This window comes from Trifolium pratense, linkage group LG4 (assembly GCF_020283565.1).
Source record: "Trifolium pratense cultivar HEN17-A07 linkage group LG4, ARS_RC_1.1, whole genome shotgun sequence".
Lineage (NCBI taxonomy): Eukaryota > Viridiplantae > Streptophyta > Magnoliopsida > Fabales > Fabaceae > Trifolium > Trifolium pratense.
In genome coordinates, this window is record NC_060062.1 from 9507371 (window position 1) to 9525509 (window position 18139).

At 29.7% G+C, this 18139-nt stretch overlaps 1 protein-coding gene across 1 annotated transcript; it reads left to right on the plus strand.

Annotated features, from left to right (window-relative positions):
- Positions 1 to 12236: 12236 nt before the first annotated feature.
- LOC123920259 (axial regulator YABBY 1) lies at positions 12237 to 16373 on the plus strand. The gene is made up of 7 exons (XM_045972482.1): positions 12237 to 12694; positions 12791 to 12943; positions 13392 to 13521; positions 14587 to 14635; positions 15329 to 15404; positions 15832 to 15906; positions 16064 to 16373. The coding sequence occupies exons 1-7, from the start codon at positions 12581 to 12583 to the stop codon at positions 16130 to 16132; spliced, it is 666 nt and encodes a 221-aa protein (XP_045828438.1). The 5' UTR covers positions 12237 to 12580; the 3' UTR covers positions 16133 to 16373.
- Positions 16374 to 18139: the final 1766 nt, after the last annotated feature.

Genomic DNA, 18139 nt, shown 5'->3' on the forward strand with positions numbered 1-18139 from the left:
AGCTATTTGATTAATAATATGGTGGCGTCTAAGATGAGGGAGCCATCAAATCTCTCACCGGTGTATCACAAAACTATACCATTAGATCTATTAAAATAATTGACGGGTTCAGATCTATTTAAAAAAAAAATTAACACATTTCTTCTCCCACCCAATTCCTCCTCTCTTTTCTTTTGCTCAACAAAACCTTCCTTTTCTCTCTGCTATGAACTGCTTGCATATATTACCCCCCCCCCCCCCCCCCCCCCCCCCCCCCTCCCTCTCTCTCTCTCTCTCTCTAATAAAATAATCATGAAAGAGAATAAGATTAAGAGAAATATAGAATAAGGAGAGATGTTGAGAAAACTAAAGGAAATGGGAAATGATCTAATTTCCTAAAAGAGAGGTAAGTTCAAATGTTTGGGAGAGAAGAAAGATGTGTGAAAAACATGAGCACAAACGAGTGAATTAAAGGTTGACATAATAATTTGGACATATGAAAAAATATAAAAAAACAAATACTACTACTTGATTCTTGTTTCTATATGCTCATAAAACCAGCTTGTCTTGCATGAAAGTACTGCCATTTTCCTTCCCTACTTCTCTGTGGTCCTTTCATGTTTTGAAGCTGTTGTGGTCCTTGTTCATTATTATTCCAATCTTTCTTAGCTTATTAATGTGTCCTTTATAAAATTAGATCATAGATCTCTTCCAACATGTGCAATTTCATCCTGTTTCCTTAAAAATTCTGAAACATATCTAATCAGTACTCTATTATTGTGACGCCCTCCTATATTATGTTCACAAAATAAATGTGTAACTAGAATTATATGTCTTTCCATATCATTGATTAAACTTAATTTAGCCCAAATATTAAGGGTTCATTCGGTCGTTAGGATAGTAATATATGTAAATTTGATTTGATATTTTAGGTACATATGGTATATTAAAAAACTAACGTATTTGGTCGATAATATGAATCAGATATATTAGTTATTCAATGTGAAAATAAAAAAAAACTTTATATATAATATAGTGACCAGAGGAAATATCGCATGTTGTTTTAATTCAGTATTTGTTGAACTTGTATAACATGATAAGTTAATTCTGACACATTTTTCAATCTTTCTAGTGTTCTTGATAGTTAAAATCTTATTCTGATTGGGGCTCGAAATATTAAAATCAATAGAATATGATAAAAGTATTTGATATTCAACCAATGAAAGTAGTTTCATCCATTCTTTATTACTTGTCGTTTTAAAGTTATTTACACAAATCGATGAAATTGATAAATTTTATTTCTTTTGATAGAATTATTTGATTTTTTTTTTCTATAACACCCTTAAGTATTTATTAGTATCTTACTATACAATTTTTTCTTTCTCAAATAAACATCCAGATGTATTATTAATCGAAACAACAACTAATGTTGCATTGAACTTTAAAAATTACAAATAAATACGTCACACTTCATGCATAAAATAAGCTCGGAGAGTTTTGCTTCTTAGCCGATAACAATTTCCATGAAATCAATTTCGCCCTGCCCAACTTACCCAAGATATTTTGCAACCCGTGTCCGACGACCTCCTCCAAAGTAAATTCCTTTGCATCTTCACAATATTAGTTCTTTTCAACTAACATTCGGTTCTTTTTCAAGATATTAGCCTTTTTTCAATTGAACTTTAATTATCTTTTCAATGAAATAATAAAATTGGTTTTCTGTCAATAAAATTTCATCAAATCAAATCAATTCAATTCCTATATTGAATGAATCTCCACTTATTAGTTTTTTTTTTTTTTTTTTTTTTTTTTTAAGTAAATCACTAAGTTGAATTTTCTCCTTTATTTTTTATTCATTCTCTCTTTTTCCTAATTTAAAAGTTGATCGATTAAAAAAAAAAAGTGCAAAAGATAGAAAAAAAAGAGTGAATGTTTAAAATAAGGATAAAATGAAAAACATAAAAGAAAGAGTCGAAGAGATACTAACACCTAAGCAGAGTCAATGTACAAAGGCAAAATCAATCTCACTTGATTGTGAGTTGTGACCTAAACACAATTTAGATTTCAATTATCCATGATTAAGTATCATTTCTACCTTAATCAAAGTCCTGAATTTTGATTCCTAACTTGATTATATGCAACAACGTTAAAATTCATAGGAAATTTTTTTCGCACATTAAGTTTTACAAATTTCGAGAGATTATTCTCTAAGGTTATGCATAAAAGAAGTATCCAATTTACACAAATTTCAAGGTTGCTTTGCTACCATAAAAATTGATTAGTCCATTGATTCAAAGATTCATTGAACTAAAAATTAAACTAACATATGAACAGAAGATATATGTTCAATTAAGATGTACTGTAGTCTGTAGATGCGGGACAATATGTAGCGTATTAATTAGCAATTGCCGGAAGCTAGCCTATTGTTTTTGATTAATTAATTAAGAAAGGTTGTTATGTTTTTTTTTTTTTTTTTTGACAAAGAAAGGTTGTTAATTGTTATGTTTATGCTTTGTGTACACGACTCAATTAGGGACAATAATTTAATTAGCCCAAGATGAGACTAGTTTTGCTCCGTCAAAGGTATGAGTAGTTATTCTCCTCTTAACAACTAACTTCGTGTTGAGATTGATTGCAATGTAAGTCCCACATTGCTAATGAAGAAAAAGAAGGAGGTTAAAAAATAGCTATTGAAAGTCCCACATCGCTTAGAATTATGAAGCAAGGAGGAAATCAAAGCTATATAATGGACCTAAGTTCTTTGTTTATAATTGCACCAAGCAGTAACACTTATAAACACTTTAAGTTTATATTTGTGTCTTTTTTGCTTTTCTCTTATGCTCTTGTTTAAGAGTATTTGAGATGTAGTTCAAATATTTACTTTGGAGAGTGTGGGTGTATTGGTGCATGGTGTATTGGGGCATGGGGTGATTGAGAGTGAAGTCTATGTGTTGTAACAATTTTCACATAGTGTTTATTCTCTGGTTGTCGGTTTTGACAACAGCCGTGGTTTTTTCTCCGGTTTTGGAGTTTCCACGTTATATTCTTGTGTTGTTGATTGCGTTCTTTTATTTTCTCTATGCCGGTTTTTCCCAACACTTCGATCACTATTATAAATAAAAAAATCATATTTTAGATTCATTAAAAATTTGATATATATATGATATATGTTATATGCCAAACCTATATTATTGGCCAAATATATCAATTTTTTTTTGGTACAAAAATATATCAATTTTTAAATGAACCTAAAAAATAGTTTTTTTTTCTTATAATAATGATCAAAATAAGTAGTATTATATCAAATTTCTAAGGAGCTAATTTAATCAATCGGAGAGTGGTTGTAGTCTATTGATCAACAAGCAAGAAGGTGTTGTGCAGCAAAATATGCATCCGTTGTTTGTATGATCGATACTCCGTAATAAGATAAATTATAATATGGACCACTTCATCAAGTGGTTCATGGTGGACCAGTCATGAATAACATTATAACGAATATAAATTTTACAAAATTTACGGAGGATTGAAAATTTATATTATATAGATTATCCATAATAAAATTTAAAAATCATTTGATTGTAAATATTGATGGGTCTCAATAACATATCAAATGATTTTTAATTTTTCTAAATTTTATTATGAAAAATCTATATGATATAAACTTTCAATCTAACGATAAATTTTACAAAATTCGTATTTAATAAATCATTTATCCACGGTGGACCGTAGCATTAACCCCGTAATAAAGTAGAAACAATATTTACAACATCACATAAAATCTTGAAATGTGGTTTTACTAAATTAATTAAAAAATAAATATTTCCTCCGGTCCTAAATAAAAAAGAAAATCTACTTTTTAGATACATTAAGAACTCAATGTATCTAGTCTATAATATAGATCAAATATATTAGATTTTCAATAAATCTAAAAATAGATATTCTCTTATATTTAAGATCGAAGCGAGTATAAGATAAATACACATAAATAAATTTCGACACGTAGTACTTTTGATTTGACGGGTAATATTATGATGAATGGTCACATTTTCTCTAATAAAATGTCGACAATTTTGGAGGTTATTGAGCTGATTTGGATAAGATATCATAATGTAGATGGTTTATGCTATTAGGCGTTTATGAGTATTTAGAATTTTGTTGGAAATATGCCGACAGTATTTTTTGCAAAGTGTTAATTATGAATTTTAATTGGTTTTAAAGGTAAAATAGTTATATGGTGTAAAATTGTGAAAAGACATAAAATTCACTTTGAACATGCACCTAAAAGACATAAAATTTTAAATAGTTACATCATTCTTGTTAACCAAAAGAACATTGAAAAACAAAGTTAGATAAAATTGGATAAATTAACAATTGAACTAGCATATATAAATATGAAATGACATAAAGAAATATGTTTATTATATTTAACTTTTTATGTGAGATAATAGGAGGATATTAGAATAAAAAAAATAAGTTATTAGCTAATTGAATTAGCGCATCAAAATAAATTATAAGTTAGTATAAATAAGTTTCATGAAAAAAGTTTACCAGATAGGTTTTTTTCCCTGATGTGAGCTTATAAGCTATAAGTTTATAATCTGAAATTGTAAAATGTATTTTTGTACTTTACCACTTATATTTTTATATGCGATACAATTTTCCTATTTAATTTATATATTAAAAAAAAATTGTGGTCCTCCTAAACTATTTTTTCTAGTTCCACTGCATAGATATTTTTCAACAGTTAGGAGGATTACATTTCAATAATATTTTGAAAGAAGCAAAAATCCTTTGTATAGAGGTTACAAATTAATTTGTAAGGGCTCTAACTAAATTGTGACGAATAGCCCAAAAGAAATGTGAGACGTTCTTACAAAGGACAAACAAAATTTATGAATTCTGCTATCACTGTACAGGTATTTACATGCATGTGTGTATGAAGAAGTGATATATATGAGGAGTCAAATCAGCAATCTGATCTCCAAATCCATGTGCATGAATTTGTAATGACTAATTATCTAGATAACATACACATACACAGTTGACTAATTCTCTTGAGATGTTCCCATTTACTGCATATGATCCTGTTGTTTCTTTGGAGTTAGATATGGAAGTTTTAGGTGACTGTGAATTTGAAACTATTTGTATGGTTTATTGTTCACAATTCTGTTTCCACTAAGACAGTTTGTATATTTTGTCACTTAACTTTGGATTTTTTATCGACAAATATATTATTAATCAGGTCTCTCAGTCTCTGTATAAAATAAATAGAAATCGGTAAAATAGAAATACATAACAGAAATGCCGTATATATGCGGAACGTTAACACCAAAAATAAATATCAAAATAAACACCACCTAAACGAGGTCCACCTTCTAATCTCATAATCATAAATGCACCCCTGATCCAATCCACCAGAAAAGACACCAACCTAGCACAAAAAATTGCCACTAGACACTAACTTCTGATCTCAAATCAAAAGCGTTCGGCCCATCAGAATCTAAAAAACAGTTCCGTCAAGAAAAAGACTGATGGAGCAACAATAGAATGAAATTAAGCTACTTTTACTAAGTGCAACCATTTGCATGAAATTAAACTACTCTTCGTACTCTTTGGGATTTCCCCTATCTTCGGTTGTTTGGATAACTAGTCATGTTACCAATTCGGCTAATTTTCTTGTCGTTGACGTTTGTGATTGGTTTCGCCTTCATGCTACTGGATAGGTTGGGTCCCTTTTTGTCACCACTTGTTGGGAAATTTGAAAAGCTAGAAATGAGGAAATTTTTCAATCAAACAGGAAGCCTACTTGGTTGATTGTAAATTGTATTTCTAACTCTTATAATTTTTCTTTTGCAGGTTTTTTACACTCCCAATAATGCGCTCGTCACTCAGCAAGTGGCACAGATTCCTCCAACGGCTTCGTGCTTGAATTTGAATGTGGATGATAGCTCTTTCGGAAATCCAGCTCGTCCTAGTTTTGGAGGTATTATCCGCAATGATAGTGGCGAATGAATGCATGGTTTCTTTGGATCATACGATTGTGCTTCTAACCATTTGGCAGAGCTTATGCTATCCTCAAAGAGCTTCAATTGGATTGGGGTTTAGGCTACCATACCATTACCTTTGAATCTAATCCCAAATCAGCTATTGATCTCATTCTTGAAGATGACAATAATTTTCAACCTCACACAATTGTTCTTGGTTAGATTCGTATATTTCAGACGCGTGATTGGTCTTTATCTTTCTCTCATACTCTTAGAGAAATATATGAATGTGCTGATTGATTGACAAAAATGGTCTTTAGACGTTAATCTTAAGTTGTGGACTTCCCTCCTCCACAAAAAACTCATGTGTTGTTGCTTACAGATCCAACGAGTATCTTGAGGTACCGTCTTCGTCAATTTATTTTGTTTGTCTTTTTATTTTTCCCTTATTAAGAAAATACGTTCATGAGAATAGGAGGCTGTATATCGATTTTAAATACGTTCATAGCTTTTCTAAGTCTTGCAAACTAGGGAGAAATGAATATATTAGTTTCATCATCTCATCTTTAAAAGTGTATTTTAATATATTCTCCATAGTAAAAGAAAGATATAGAATTTGGAATTATATTCTTGTAATGAATCCATATTTCTAGGATGTTTGTTTTAGATATTATATCTTTTCTAAATTTCAATCTTATCAAAACTTCAAAGACCACACAATATTATTTCTAGCTACTAAATTTCAATCATATCAAAACTTCAATTCAAATATCACAATATTATTTCTAGCTAAGGATCGATATTTTCATTACGCGATGAAGCTACACACTTAGGGTTTATCAAATTTTTAGCGCCATTGTCGGAGACTTATTCGATATTAGAATTGTTTTTTATAACGTTTGGTCTAGAAGTTTTTTTTTTTACATCTGGTTTTACTACTTTTTCTGTAAAGAGCTGATAATCTTGGGGAAGTTGTTGAACCTATTCTTTCGATAAAGAGAATTTTTTCACACTAAACAATAAAGAATTTTATTTTATTTTTTTGACGAAAAAGAGTCGATATTTTTATCGCGCGATAAAACCTTACTCTTGTGGTCTGTGAGTTTCCCATGATAAGTTAGCTACTTTTAGATTCACAAACCAATTTTGTTCGTAATTTTGTTTTCTTAATGGCATTTGGTGTTTGTACCCCATGGTTGTATTTTTTGTTTTTATTAATATATTTGTGGCTTATAACGTGAGATAGTTTAATTTTTTGTGCAAATTTAGCTGGGATCAGTAACTTTTTTTTAGAAATATAGTAATCAACTCGTGATTTTTTATCCTTTTTTATATATAAGCATGGTTTTATTTTGTTTTTGTTTTTTCCTTATCTATTTCTTGCACTAATGATTTTAGATTTAAATTTTATAGTTAAAAAGTGAAAATTCATATCTCAATACACACTTTGTTTTTTTAATGACAAATATAATATTATATATACAAAAACAGATAAGAAAAAATCGAAAGTACAACTCCATATCTTAATTAAGAACACACAACTAGAAACCTAACACCTAAGCAAAGCAAAAACACACGAGCAGAAAAAAGAAACACTCAAAAACAAGAAACACTGCAACACTTCAACCACGAAAAGATCCAACTTCCCACAAAGAGAAGAAATAAATGATCAACCACTAAGACAAGTCATACATCGAGCTCCAACCAACCAGGATCACTGAGATCCTGCTCCACAACCCAACAAACGCTAACAACTCCATCACAAAATAGGGTGCATCGCTCGTTCATAAAAACAACAAGATAAAATATTTACTTCTTCCACTGTTTGAGACACTGAAAAGCTAAACAAAATTTTTATAGCATTATATAGTAGTTTCTTGCAAAAAAAAAAAAAAGAAATTATTTTTTTTGGCAATGTAAAAAACAAAAAACACTTATGTTTGGAAAGGCCAAAATCAATAATTTGTTCTCAAGGTTAGAATTTTTTCCTTCACTCAAACTTGGATCCAAATCCATAGACAAAGATAAGAAAATGCTTGGATTGGATCAATTGAAAAATACAAATTAAATAAAGGAATCAAAATGAACAGTTTCAATTCAAAATAAAGATGATCAGGTATAGTACTGTTACTGTATGCACGATTCAATTGATTACATTAATTATTATTAAAAAATTAAAATGGAAATTAAAAAAGAAAAATTGATGACAGAAGTATGGTGGGTCAGTGGCATTGAACTCAGACAGGGTTACAAAACAAGATGGCTCTAAACATAACATCTTGATTGTAGTACTGGCCCGCCTAGTTTCATTTTTAATACAAGAGTTTTTACAAGGACAAAGATTTGATTTGGTAGAAGACATATGAATTATGAATATTATTAATACAAACAAACAACTATTTTGTTCCTTAAATTTTTTTATACCTTTCTTTTCATTCACTCACAAAATTAACTGTTATAGTTAGAATCATTTTGTTCTTCTATTAATTTTTTTATTTAAATATAATAATTTAATCTATTTTAAATGATGTGACATATAAGCTGATGATATTTGATAATAAAATATCTTAAAATTACAAAAATAAAGTTATTAAAAATTAAAAACTTCAGTTTCAATTACACACAGCATTTAAATATATCAAAATTGTAAATAAATATATTTGTCGTATCTTTTTTCTTAATAAATTTATAAATTAAATGATTAACAAAAATATATCAGAGAACTAATTTGAGTATCTATTCGCCAAAAAAAAAACTAATTTAACTATCTAAAAATATATTCAATGTCTTAAATCTATAACAATATATAAAGGGGATATGGGAGTTTGGGCTGGATTTTTCCTTGGTCCATTTTGCCCTTCACTATCATTTGAAATAACACTTAACAATAATACCAATAATACCCTTGATTTTTTTTAGTAGAAACAAAAATCTTTTATTAACAAACTAACCATAACATAAGACACTTTTTTTTAGTAGCAAAAGTCTTTTATTAAAAAACTCATTATAACATCAAGCATTTTTTTTACATAAGTTAGACACAGGTAGGCGCGGAACGCGCTTGCCTGGCCCGCTAGTAACTAATAAAAGTAATACTTGTGTATATACTTGCAATTTTCATAAGCAAGTTACTGTTTAAAAGAATATCCCAGAAACATCGACACATTGAATAATCATATATCAAGTTAATATTTTAGGCCAAATATATTAATTATAAAATTAATCTAAAAAAGAATATATATTTGGTTATACCTCCTCAGACTTTAATTATAAACAAACCTTTATCTTTTAGATTCATTGAATAATTAATGTATTTGGTCTAAAATTAAGCCCAAATACACATTAATTTGTCAATAAATTTAAATAATGGAAATTTACTTATAATTAAAGTTAAATTGTAAGATCGGAAGGAATATACTTTTTTTGTTTTTGTTTTCACTGCCTGTTTAATTTGGTCTCCTGGTCGCAGTTGTGGGAGATCGAACCGTGGTCTTCTTTTCCAATTTCAGCGTCAATCACTACTAAACCAACTAATGATTGGTTGGAAGGCACCAGCTTATTATAAGGTGAGAATTGTCTCTACTTTATAAACACATATATTCAGGTTATCTCGCAACCGATGTGAGACTTCTTAACACACTCCTCGCACCAAGCGCTATGGGCTCTAGGCGCGAATATGAATGGTGGATGACCCGATCAGAACTTGATAGCAGACGGCCCAATGGATCGTGTAGAGGTGTGATACCATCTTGGAATTAAGTATTTGACCTAATTCATTCCTACAAAACCAACTTAAAACCAATTTATAAGATGATAATTGACTCTATTTTTTATTTTTGACAAATCATCGTCTCTACTTTAAAAACATATATTCAGTTTATCTCTCGAAGACTTTTTAATAGAAGGAATATACTTTGAAATGGTGATTTTTGTCCATTATTTATTATTACCAATACTATTCCTATTAGTGATTATGAAATGGAATTGTAGAAAATCGAGGATACTCTGTAAACCTTCTTAACTTTGAAAACAACAGGTGAATGAGGCAAAGCTAATCACTCCCATGCACACGTCCCTTTCGTTCTACGTTCCCCCACCTCTGCCGCCTCTGCCCTTCTCTCTCTCTCTCTCTCTCTCTCTCTCTCTCTCTCTCTCTCTCTCTCTCTCTCTCTCTCACATTTCTCACACATATCCATTGGGAATGCCGACCATTCATTTCTAGCTAACTAGCTTGCTAGGTTTTCATTTTTTTTAGTAGTAGTACTATTTTCTTATTCTTATTATAGCTTTGACAAAAATATATAATATTCACACCAATAATTTTTTAAGTTGGATAGATAATATAATAAGTCAAGTGAAATGAACTTTTAGAGGTCAAAACTTATAACACTTTGTTAGAATTAGAAATAAGCAATCACATCAATATTTATAGAGTTAGTTAGGTTGTAAGCAAATGTTTTCTCGGACCCCGGTTGATTGATGTTACTTTGATTATGACACTTCAATTTTTTAAAAAGACTAATGATATACTTATAATAGTATGTAGGTGTATGTCCTATAGGTATTAAATAGGTATGTTTGTTAATTCTATTTGAAATTGAAATATCTAGTTTGAAGGACAAACTCATCCATTTAAATGACTGGATTGATTTATTCTATTTTTGTCAATGTGTAGTAAATTAAATCTTTTTAAGAAATAACATATACTAGTATGAATTATACATGAAACGATAAATGAATTATTCTATTTTTGATGTATTTAATTTAAAATTTAGACTAATTTAAAATAATTTAGGATCAATTTGAAGATGAACACTCTATAATTATTAGTTTCATTGAGATTGATCATATTAAAGATTTGTGTTATCTTCACAAAATTTCATCATATTATGCTATAATATATACTCTCTCTTATGCTATATATAATATACCTCTTTCTTAATATATACTCTCTTAATTCATTTCTCATTTTCTCTCATTCCACTCTCGTTATTATATGTTGGAGAATGATGCATTAGAGAATTGAACTCCAAATTCCACAATCAATATGTAGAAATGTTTCTTAGCACACTGCACACTCTAAGACATCATTTGCTTGTATTAAGAGTGGTGTGCGAATCTATTTGAGTGTATTGTAAATAGACCTTGCATTAACTAGATTTTAATGCTTTTTGTAATTTTAATTTTTTTATGGAATATTTAAATATATTTCCTTTATAAGGAGTCATAGACTAAAATTCTTTGAAATACCAATCGTTTAAGGGATTTTAAATTTTTTTTGAACGACACAAATATATTAAAAACAAGAGACTAAATAGTTCACGAAGTAGTTAAGCCATTAAAAAAAACATGAAGTACTCGAGAGAAAACATAGAAAAATTGAAGTACATGAAGTAAACGAAGTACTCCAGAGAAAAATCGATTAAGTAAAAGATAATGAATAAAATCGAAAAATAAACTACCCAAAATATATACAAGTCGTAAACCATAAAACAACAGGCAAAAACAACAAGAGAAATCTGAGAACCAGACAAGCATTCACATCCACCAAAGAAGGAGAAACTCGAAGGAGACACTCCGAGGAAGATAAGGAAACAACCAACCAAAACAAATGGACGCCATGAGATGAGCCAACATAGCCTCCTTCACAAAACCCCTAATAGAGCCAACATAACCGGTTAAGGATTGATTTCTCAATTACTGAATATTTTCTTTAATACACATTAATTTACTATTGATATTTCATACTTAAAAGGTTCGATTATCTCTAAAAACCATATCAATTGAAATATTTCAAAAGTTATATTTGTGGCTTACTCAGAGCAAAATTTTACTCGTAAATAGAGACTCGCCTGCTTTTTCAAAACAAAATTTGACTTTGGTGCCCTTCCAAGACGCGAAGACGATGGCAAAGGCCAGAACGAATCTAGGCCATGTTCCCACATACTTGAATTTTACTATTTTTGTTAAATTCTAATAAAATGGTATATTTGTTCATGACATTTTATTATTGAATTAATTTTCTTTATAAGAATAGTTATGATTCACATTTGATCATATTTGAGAGTTTCATATCACAGTCAAACAATTAATAATTTTTAGGTAAGGTTGATTTGTTTGGATAGTATTTGAGTTCGAATTATACATAACTGAAATAATTTTTAATTAAATTTTACTTACCTTTCAATCGAACTCTAAATTAACATAATCATTTGTCGCTGAATCAGACGATTAAAGATAAGTATATAACCATGCAACAATGTTAAAACTCTTAAGGAGAATTTTCCGTCTATTTAAGTCTTACAAGACTCAAGTGATTTATCTCTATAACTGTGCGCGGAGGATATACGTACAAATAAAGAAAAAGGAGAGAGAGGAAAAAAAGTTTCTAGGTTTTATTGAATTGTTTAATACTACTTAAGTAGCAAGTAGCATTGATCTCTCTCACTCATCCTTACTACTCAACAATCAAGAGGATCAGATCCATAGGAAGTGTTTTATCTGTCTATCAAACCACACACCAAAAACACTGATCAGTCAATCCCATCAATCAAATCATAAAATCAAGAATTCAGAAAAGGAGAAAGTGAAGAATCAACAAAAAGAAGAAAAAAAACATGTCCTCTTCATCATCAACTTCCTTTTCACCGGACCAGCAACAACAGCAACAACTCTCTCCTTCCGACCAACTCTGTTATGTTCATTGCAATTTTTGTGACACTGTTCTCGCGGTATTATCTTATCTCTCACTCTTTCTCTTTATAAACATGTTTTTTTATGACCCTTTTAATTCATAAGTTTGTTGCTATATGTATTTTTTTTTTTAGGTGAGTGTTCCTTCTTCAAGTTTGTTCAAGACCGTGACAGTGAGATGTGGTCATTGCACTAATCTTCTCTCAGTTAACATGCGTGCTTTGCTCCTTCCTGCTCCTAATCAGCTTCACCTTGGACATAACTTCTTCAATCCTCAAAATTTTATGGTATGTGTATATGCGTGCGCGCGTGTTAAGTAGATTATAGTAGTTTAGTTATATTAGTTTTCAGAGTTTTTTGAACCTCTGACCGTTTAGTTATATAAGTTGTCAGAGTTTGAACCTCAGACAGTCGTGTTTCTCACCGACTGAGTGATATATCTAGATATCAATATATATAAACATATATAATATTTTTTGTAATGATTTGTTTGGATTCTTAAATTCAACACATATATCTTATGATATACTTGAACTAATTCTTTTGATTTTGAAAAAAAAGAGGTGAATTCTTATATTAAAATATCTAGGTTTTTTTTTGGTAGTTTTTGCTATGGCTTTTGTTTTTTAATTTGGTAATTAGGGATATACTATATTTTGAGATTGAATTGGAATTGAAAGCATTTGTTGATTATGAAATGAAAAATGAGGTTTAATTGATTGATTGTTCGATTAGGAGGAGATTCGAAATGCGCCTTCGACAAACATGATGATGAATCAGCTTCCAAATCCAAATGATTTGATGATGAGTGGCATGAGAGGAGTGCATCATGAAGAAATCCCTAAACCTCCAGCTGCAAACAGACGTGAGAACTTATATATCTTTCTTAACTTCTTCAATTGTTGAATAATTCTCATCATTTTTTCAAAGATTAATTCTGTTTTAATTTTTGTAATTACAATAACTTAAATTATACTTCTCCATTTTTTTTCTTTATTTTTAAACATTTTTTATAAAAAAATTTAAATGATTCTTTTGATATCTACCACACACACTATGGAAAAGTAAAGGACAACCCACCTGAAACCCTTGTGTACATTTACACATCTTTTAATTTCATAGTTGTGTTTTTCAACCAATTAATGAAGAAAAGCAAAAAAGAGAAGGAAAAAAGAGGTTCCATCCCTATCAAAACTCAATTGTAAAAAGATGAAATAGTGTTTTATGTTTCTTGATGTACTGCAATTGGAAAAGAAAGAACAATCTTTAGCACATTTATATCATCATTGCTTTTTTCTTCTTACATCAACTAATTTTAATTTCTTAAGATAACTCAAGATTAAATTATTTTTAAATTGGAGAAACCCTAATTACTACTCCGTCTGAATTTAAATATAAGAAAAAAAACAACTTTATAGGTTTATTGAATAAAACATATATCTGGATTATAAAATGACCTAGTTACATGTTTTATTCGAAGAACTTAGAAAACTGTTTTCTTTTTGCTTATATTCAAATCAAGAATAATAACATTTTGTCAATCATATTATTATTTTTATTTTTTGGAGAAACCCTATTCCAAATCTAGAAAAATGAAGTTCAGTTTTTTCTTCTTAAAAGAATCTTTCCAAAGAAAAATAAATAAAAAATTCAAATTTTTTTAGATTATTTTTTTTACCCTATGTGTCTATGCATGTCTCCTTACATGCAAACATTGAGTGAGACAGAATTCTCCCCCCGGAAAAATAGTGCTGAATCCATTGGGAGAGTGATTGTTAAAGAAAAAATTATAATGATGAGGTAATGATATGAAATATAGTAGAGAGAGAATTGAAAAAGAGAGAGAAATAAGAGAGTTCTCATTAGGCAATGTTTATTTAATGTTCTCTGTCCGTTTGCCTGAGCAATGTCCGTGTGTTTGCTTGTCCAGCTCCGGAGAAGAGACAGAGAGTTCCATCTGCTTACAACCGCTTCATCAAGTAAGTTTAATAACAATTCATTTTTAAGTACTTATTTATAGCAGTATTTCATACTTTGCTATAACTCACAAAATTAGATAACTTGTATAGTAGTATAGTACTACTAGTAAGTTGTAACCAAAATAGGTAACCCTAATCATTTTTTGTTTGTATATCAATTTTCCACAAAAATTGGAAATGAAAATATGTTGGATTTTAAGTATAAGTAGTTAAGTTGATATCGACCATAAATAAAAAGAATGTAGAATTTATAATAGAGGTCGCCCATTAATCTAAGACCTTAAGATTTTTTTTTTGTTTTTTTCCGGCTTTTCACCACCAGTTGAATCTGGTTCGGGGGTCAGTTCTGACATCAAGTGGTTCCAGCCCCCTCCCGATCGCAGTTGTGGGGGATCGAACCGCGGTCCTCCCTACCAAGTTCAGCACCAATCACCACTGAACCAACTAACGATTGGTTAAGACCTTAAGATTTTAGTGGAGATGTAACGTCTTCATTTTGTATGATCCTAAAACATTTAATCTAAAGTTTCTTCTGAACTCCCTCAAACTCCGACAAAATATTAGAAATGTCTAAATTTATATGGATAATTGATTTAATTTTTGTGGTGAATTGTGCTTGTTATTTTTTATTTATTTTTTATTTTTGTTGTTATTTGGATGATGACATTGACAAAATATTCATTGAAATTTTAGAGATGAGATCCAACGTATCAAAGCTGGGAATCCTGATATAAGCCACAGAGAGGCTTTTAGTGCAGCTGCAAAGAATGTAAGATCCAATGAAATTCTAAATCTTACTCTCTTAAGAACTTTTTCCCATTTTAGATTATTTTCATTTTTTACTAACTATATCAATATTTTCATTATTAAAATTTTCCATTTTTTATGGTTTCATTTTGTTTTAATCAACTAGTATACAATTTCTAGTAAAAAAAAAAAAGCTATAGTATACAATTTTGTTCCACCATTGTGTTATAGTATAAAGATAATAAAACTTTAAATAATTTTCACGTCAACATAATTATTTAAGAGACATAAATAAAAATGCGTTCTATTATATCTTCGATTATTTGTTTTTTCAACATTTTTTTAAGTACGTATGTGTGTCTAAATTATGTGACCAAATTATTGAGTCGACGATAATTTCTCGAAGACTTTTCTCATATTTTGGGTCCACATTTTTATCTTTGTTTCAGTGGGCCCACTTTCCACACATTCATTTCGGACTTATGCCTGACCATCAACCCGTGAAGAAAGCTAATGTTCGTCAGGTACTTTGAGAAACCCTAGCTATAGACTGTTACCTAATCTTTTCTTTTCTTTTGGCAGCATATATTAAATGAAAAAAAAAAGCATAAAAAAGAGCATATATATATATAACACTTTTTTCTAGGATTTCTAATACCTAAAATTCTTTTCATTGTGTAGGATTCAGAGGACGTGCTTATGAAAGATGGGTTTTTCACACAAGCAAATGTAGGTGTCTCTCCCTACTAGAAGGAAAAAGTGTGTTTGTTTTTATTGTGTAGTGTCATACTCTTGTCTCTAATTAAGTATAATATGTTTGTACTAAGAGACTTTGTCTTTTGCATATTTAATGGTGTGCACTTGTATTAGTACTTTTTTGTATTACAATGTTGTTAGTTTATAATGAGTGGTGGATTGGAAGGGGGAGATATTGACAAAGTTTTAGATTATAAATTCTTCTGAAAATGAAGATGGTATGCTTTCTTTTAAACTTGTCTCATGAAATGAATGAGTTTAGAATGTAGAAAGCTCTTCAAATTTTTTAATTTTAATTATTGGTTCAACTGAACAAGTAAAGAATTAATGGTACTATTTTTATTTTTTTACAAAATGAATGGTACTTTTTAAATATTGCTCTTTTAAATTATTTAATACTTCATGAGGTCTTTTAAATTATTGGGTATTTTTATTTAGTCCTAATTCAGATCTACTAGGATTATAGAAAGCTATAAAAAAAATAATTTGACAGTTATGTTGTTTTTTACTAGATTGACTTTGTCTTTAATTTTTGCATCAAATAAATTTATATTGTGCTTGATTTTCAATTTGTTTTGGTGTTAATCCTATGGTTCCCATGGGACGAGACCTCAATAATTTAGAGTTCAGTCGGAAGGTAAGTAAAGTCTGACAAAAAATTGTGTCCGACAGAAATCGACTTCAGATTCTCTCAAACGATAGATTTACAAGTTGTTATTCTCTACTATATATATAGTTAATATAGATACCTTAGTATAAATATTGTGCTACCCATTCCATATTGGGTATTTTCCATATAGTTGATCATGAGTTAATTAGGTTGAACCCAATGGGTTGAGTTGTACGTTGGTCATGCATTAGATGATTTCTCTTTCCACCCCTAAATTTCTCTTTTCGTGCAAAATACATAGAAAATTTCGGAATTTTTTTTTTTTGAAATTTTTTGGTAAAATTCGGAAAACATTTTCTAAAGTTATCTGCGTGAAAAGCGAAATTTGGGGTTGGAAGGAGAAACCATCCTTGCATTAGGCTTCCCATAATCAACTTGAATCCATACTTTGGCATGACCCATAGTTCAGTGTGGGGAGATTGCGGTTTTTACTTAGCTTCACATATGAAGATCGCTCTTTAAGTTTCTCATATATATTAAAAAGGATACCAAATTCCTCTTTAAATATGAACTTTTTATCCATAATATGTTGTAGTTGATGTTTCCTTTTGTCTAATTGTGTCACCTCTTGCAAAACAAACAAACATTGAAATAGTTTGAGACATGTTGTCCGCACTATTCTCAAGGATTTTCCATGTATTACGCTAACCTTCCAGAATTTAACAAACCCTTTTTGATAAAATCAAAGATATACAAAATTTAAAGCAGCAGGAATAGTTTTTATATAGAAAGGATGGTATGTAATTTTGATGTATATGTTGGCTTCCTCTTATAGTAGTTTTGATGCAAACTCCAATCTCTAGTACAAGTCACTAGGCTCAGTGCGGGGAGATTGGAGTTTTTACTGGGCTTCACATATATAATATTAATTACTTCTTCCATAATATAGAGATAACTTCTCTTTAAACCTTCCGTATTTCTTTTCTCCCTCTTTAAATTTTCAATTTTGTTCTAAAAAAATTTGGAACGCAGAAACTGAAGTTTTCGAATTAAGTTTTTCCAGTTCAAATTTAGGAAAAATTCGGGAAACAGAAACCAAAGTTTTTTTTCAAGACAAAAAATTTTTGATAAACAGAAACCGAAGTTTTTATTAAAAGACAAAAAAATAAATAAAAAAACACGAAGGATCTAAAGAGAAGCTAATATTGCCTTAATTATGAACATATTAAGGGAAGTTTAAAAAGTAAATTTTATGAGTTTTTCTTTTCATGCATCCTGAACTTGTCCAGCGCCTTTTGAGTTTTCAATTTTATCCACCTTGCAGGTTAAGAAGTGGTTGTGTAAAACAACAAATTATGAGAAAAAATAGCTCGCTTACTACCTTGCAAATT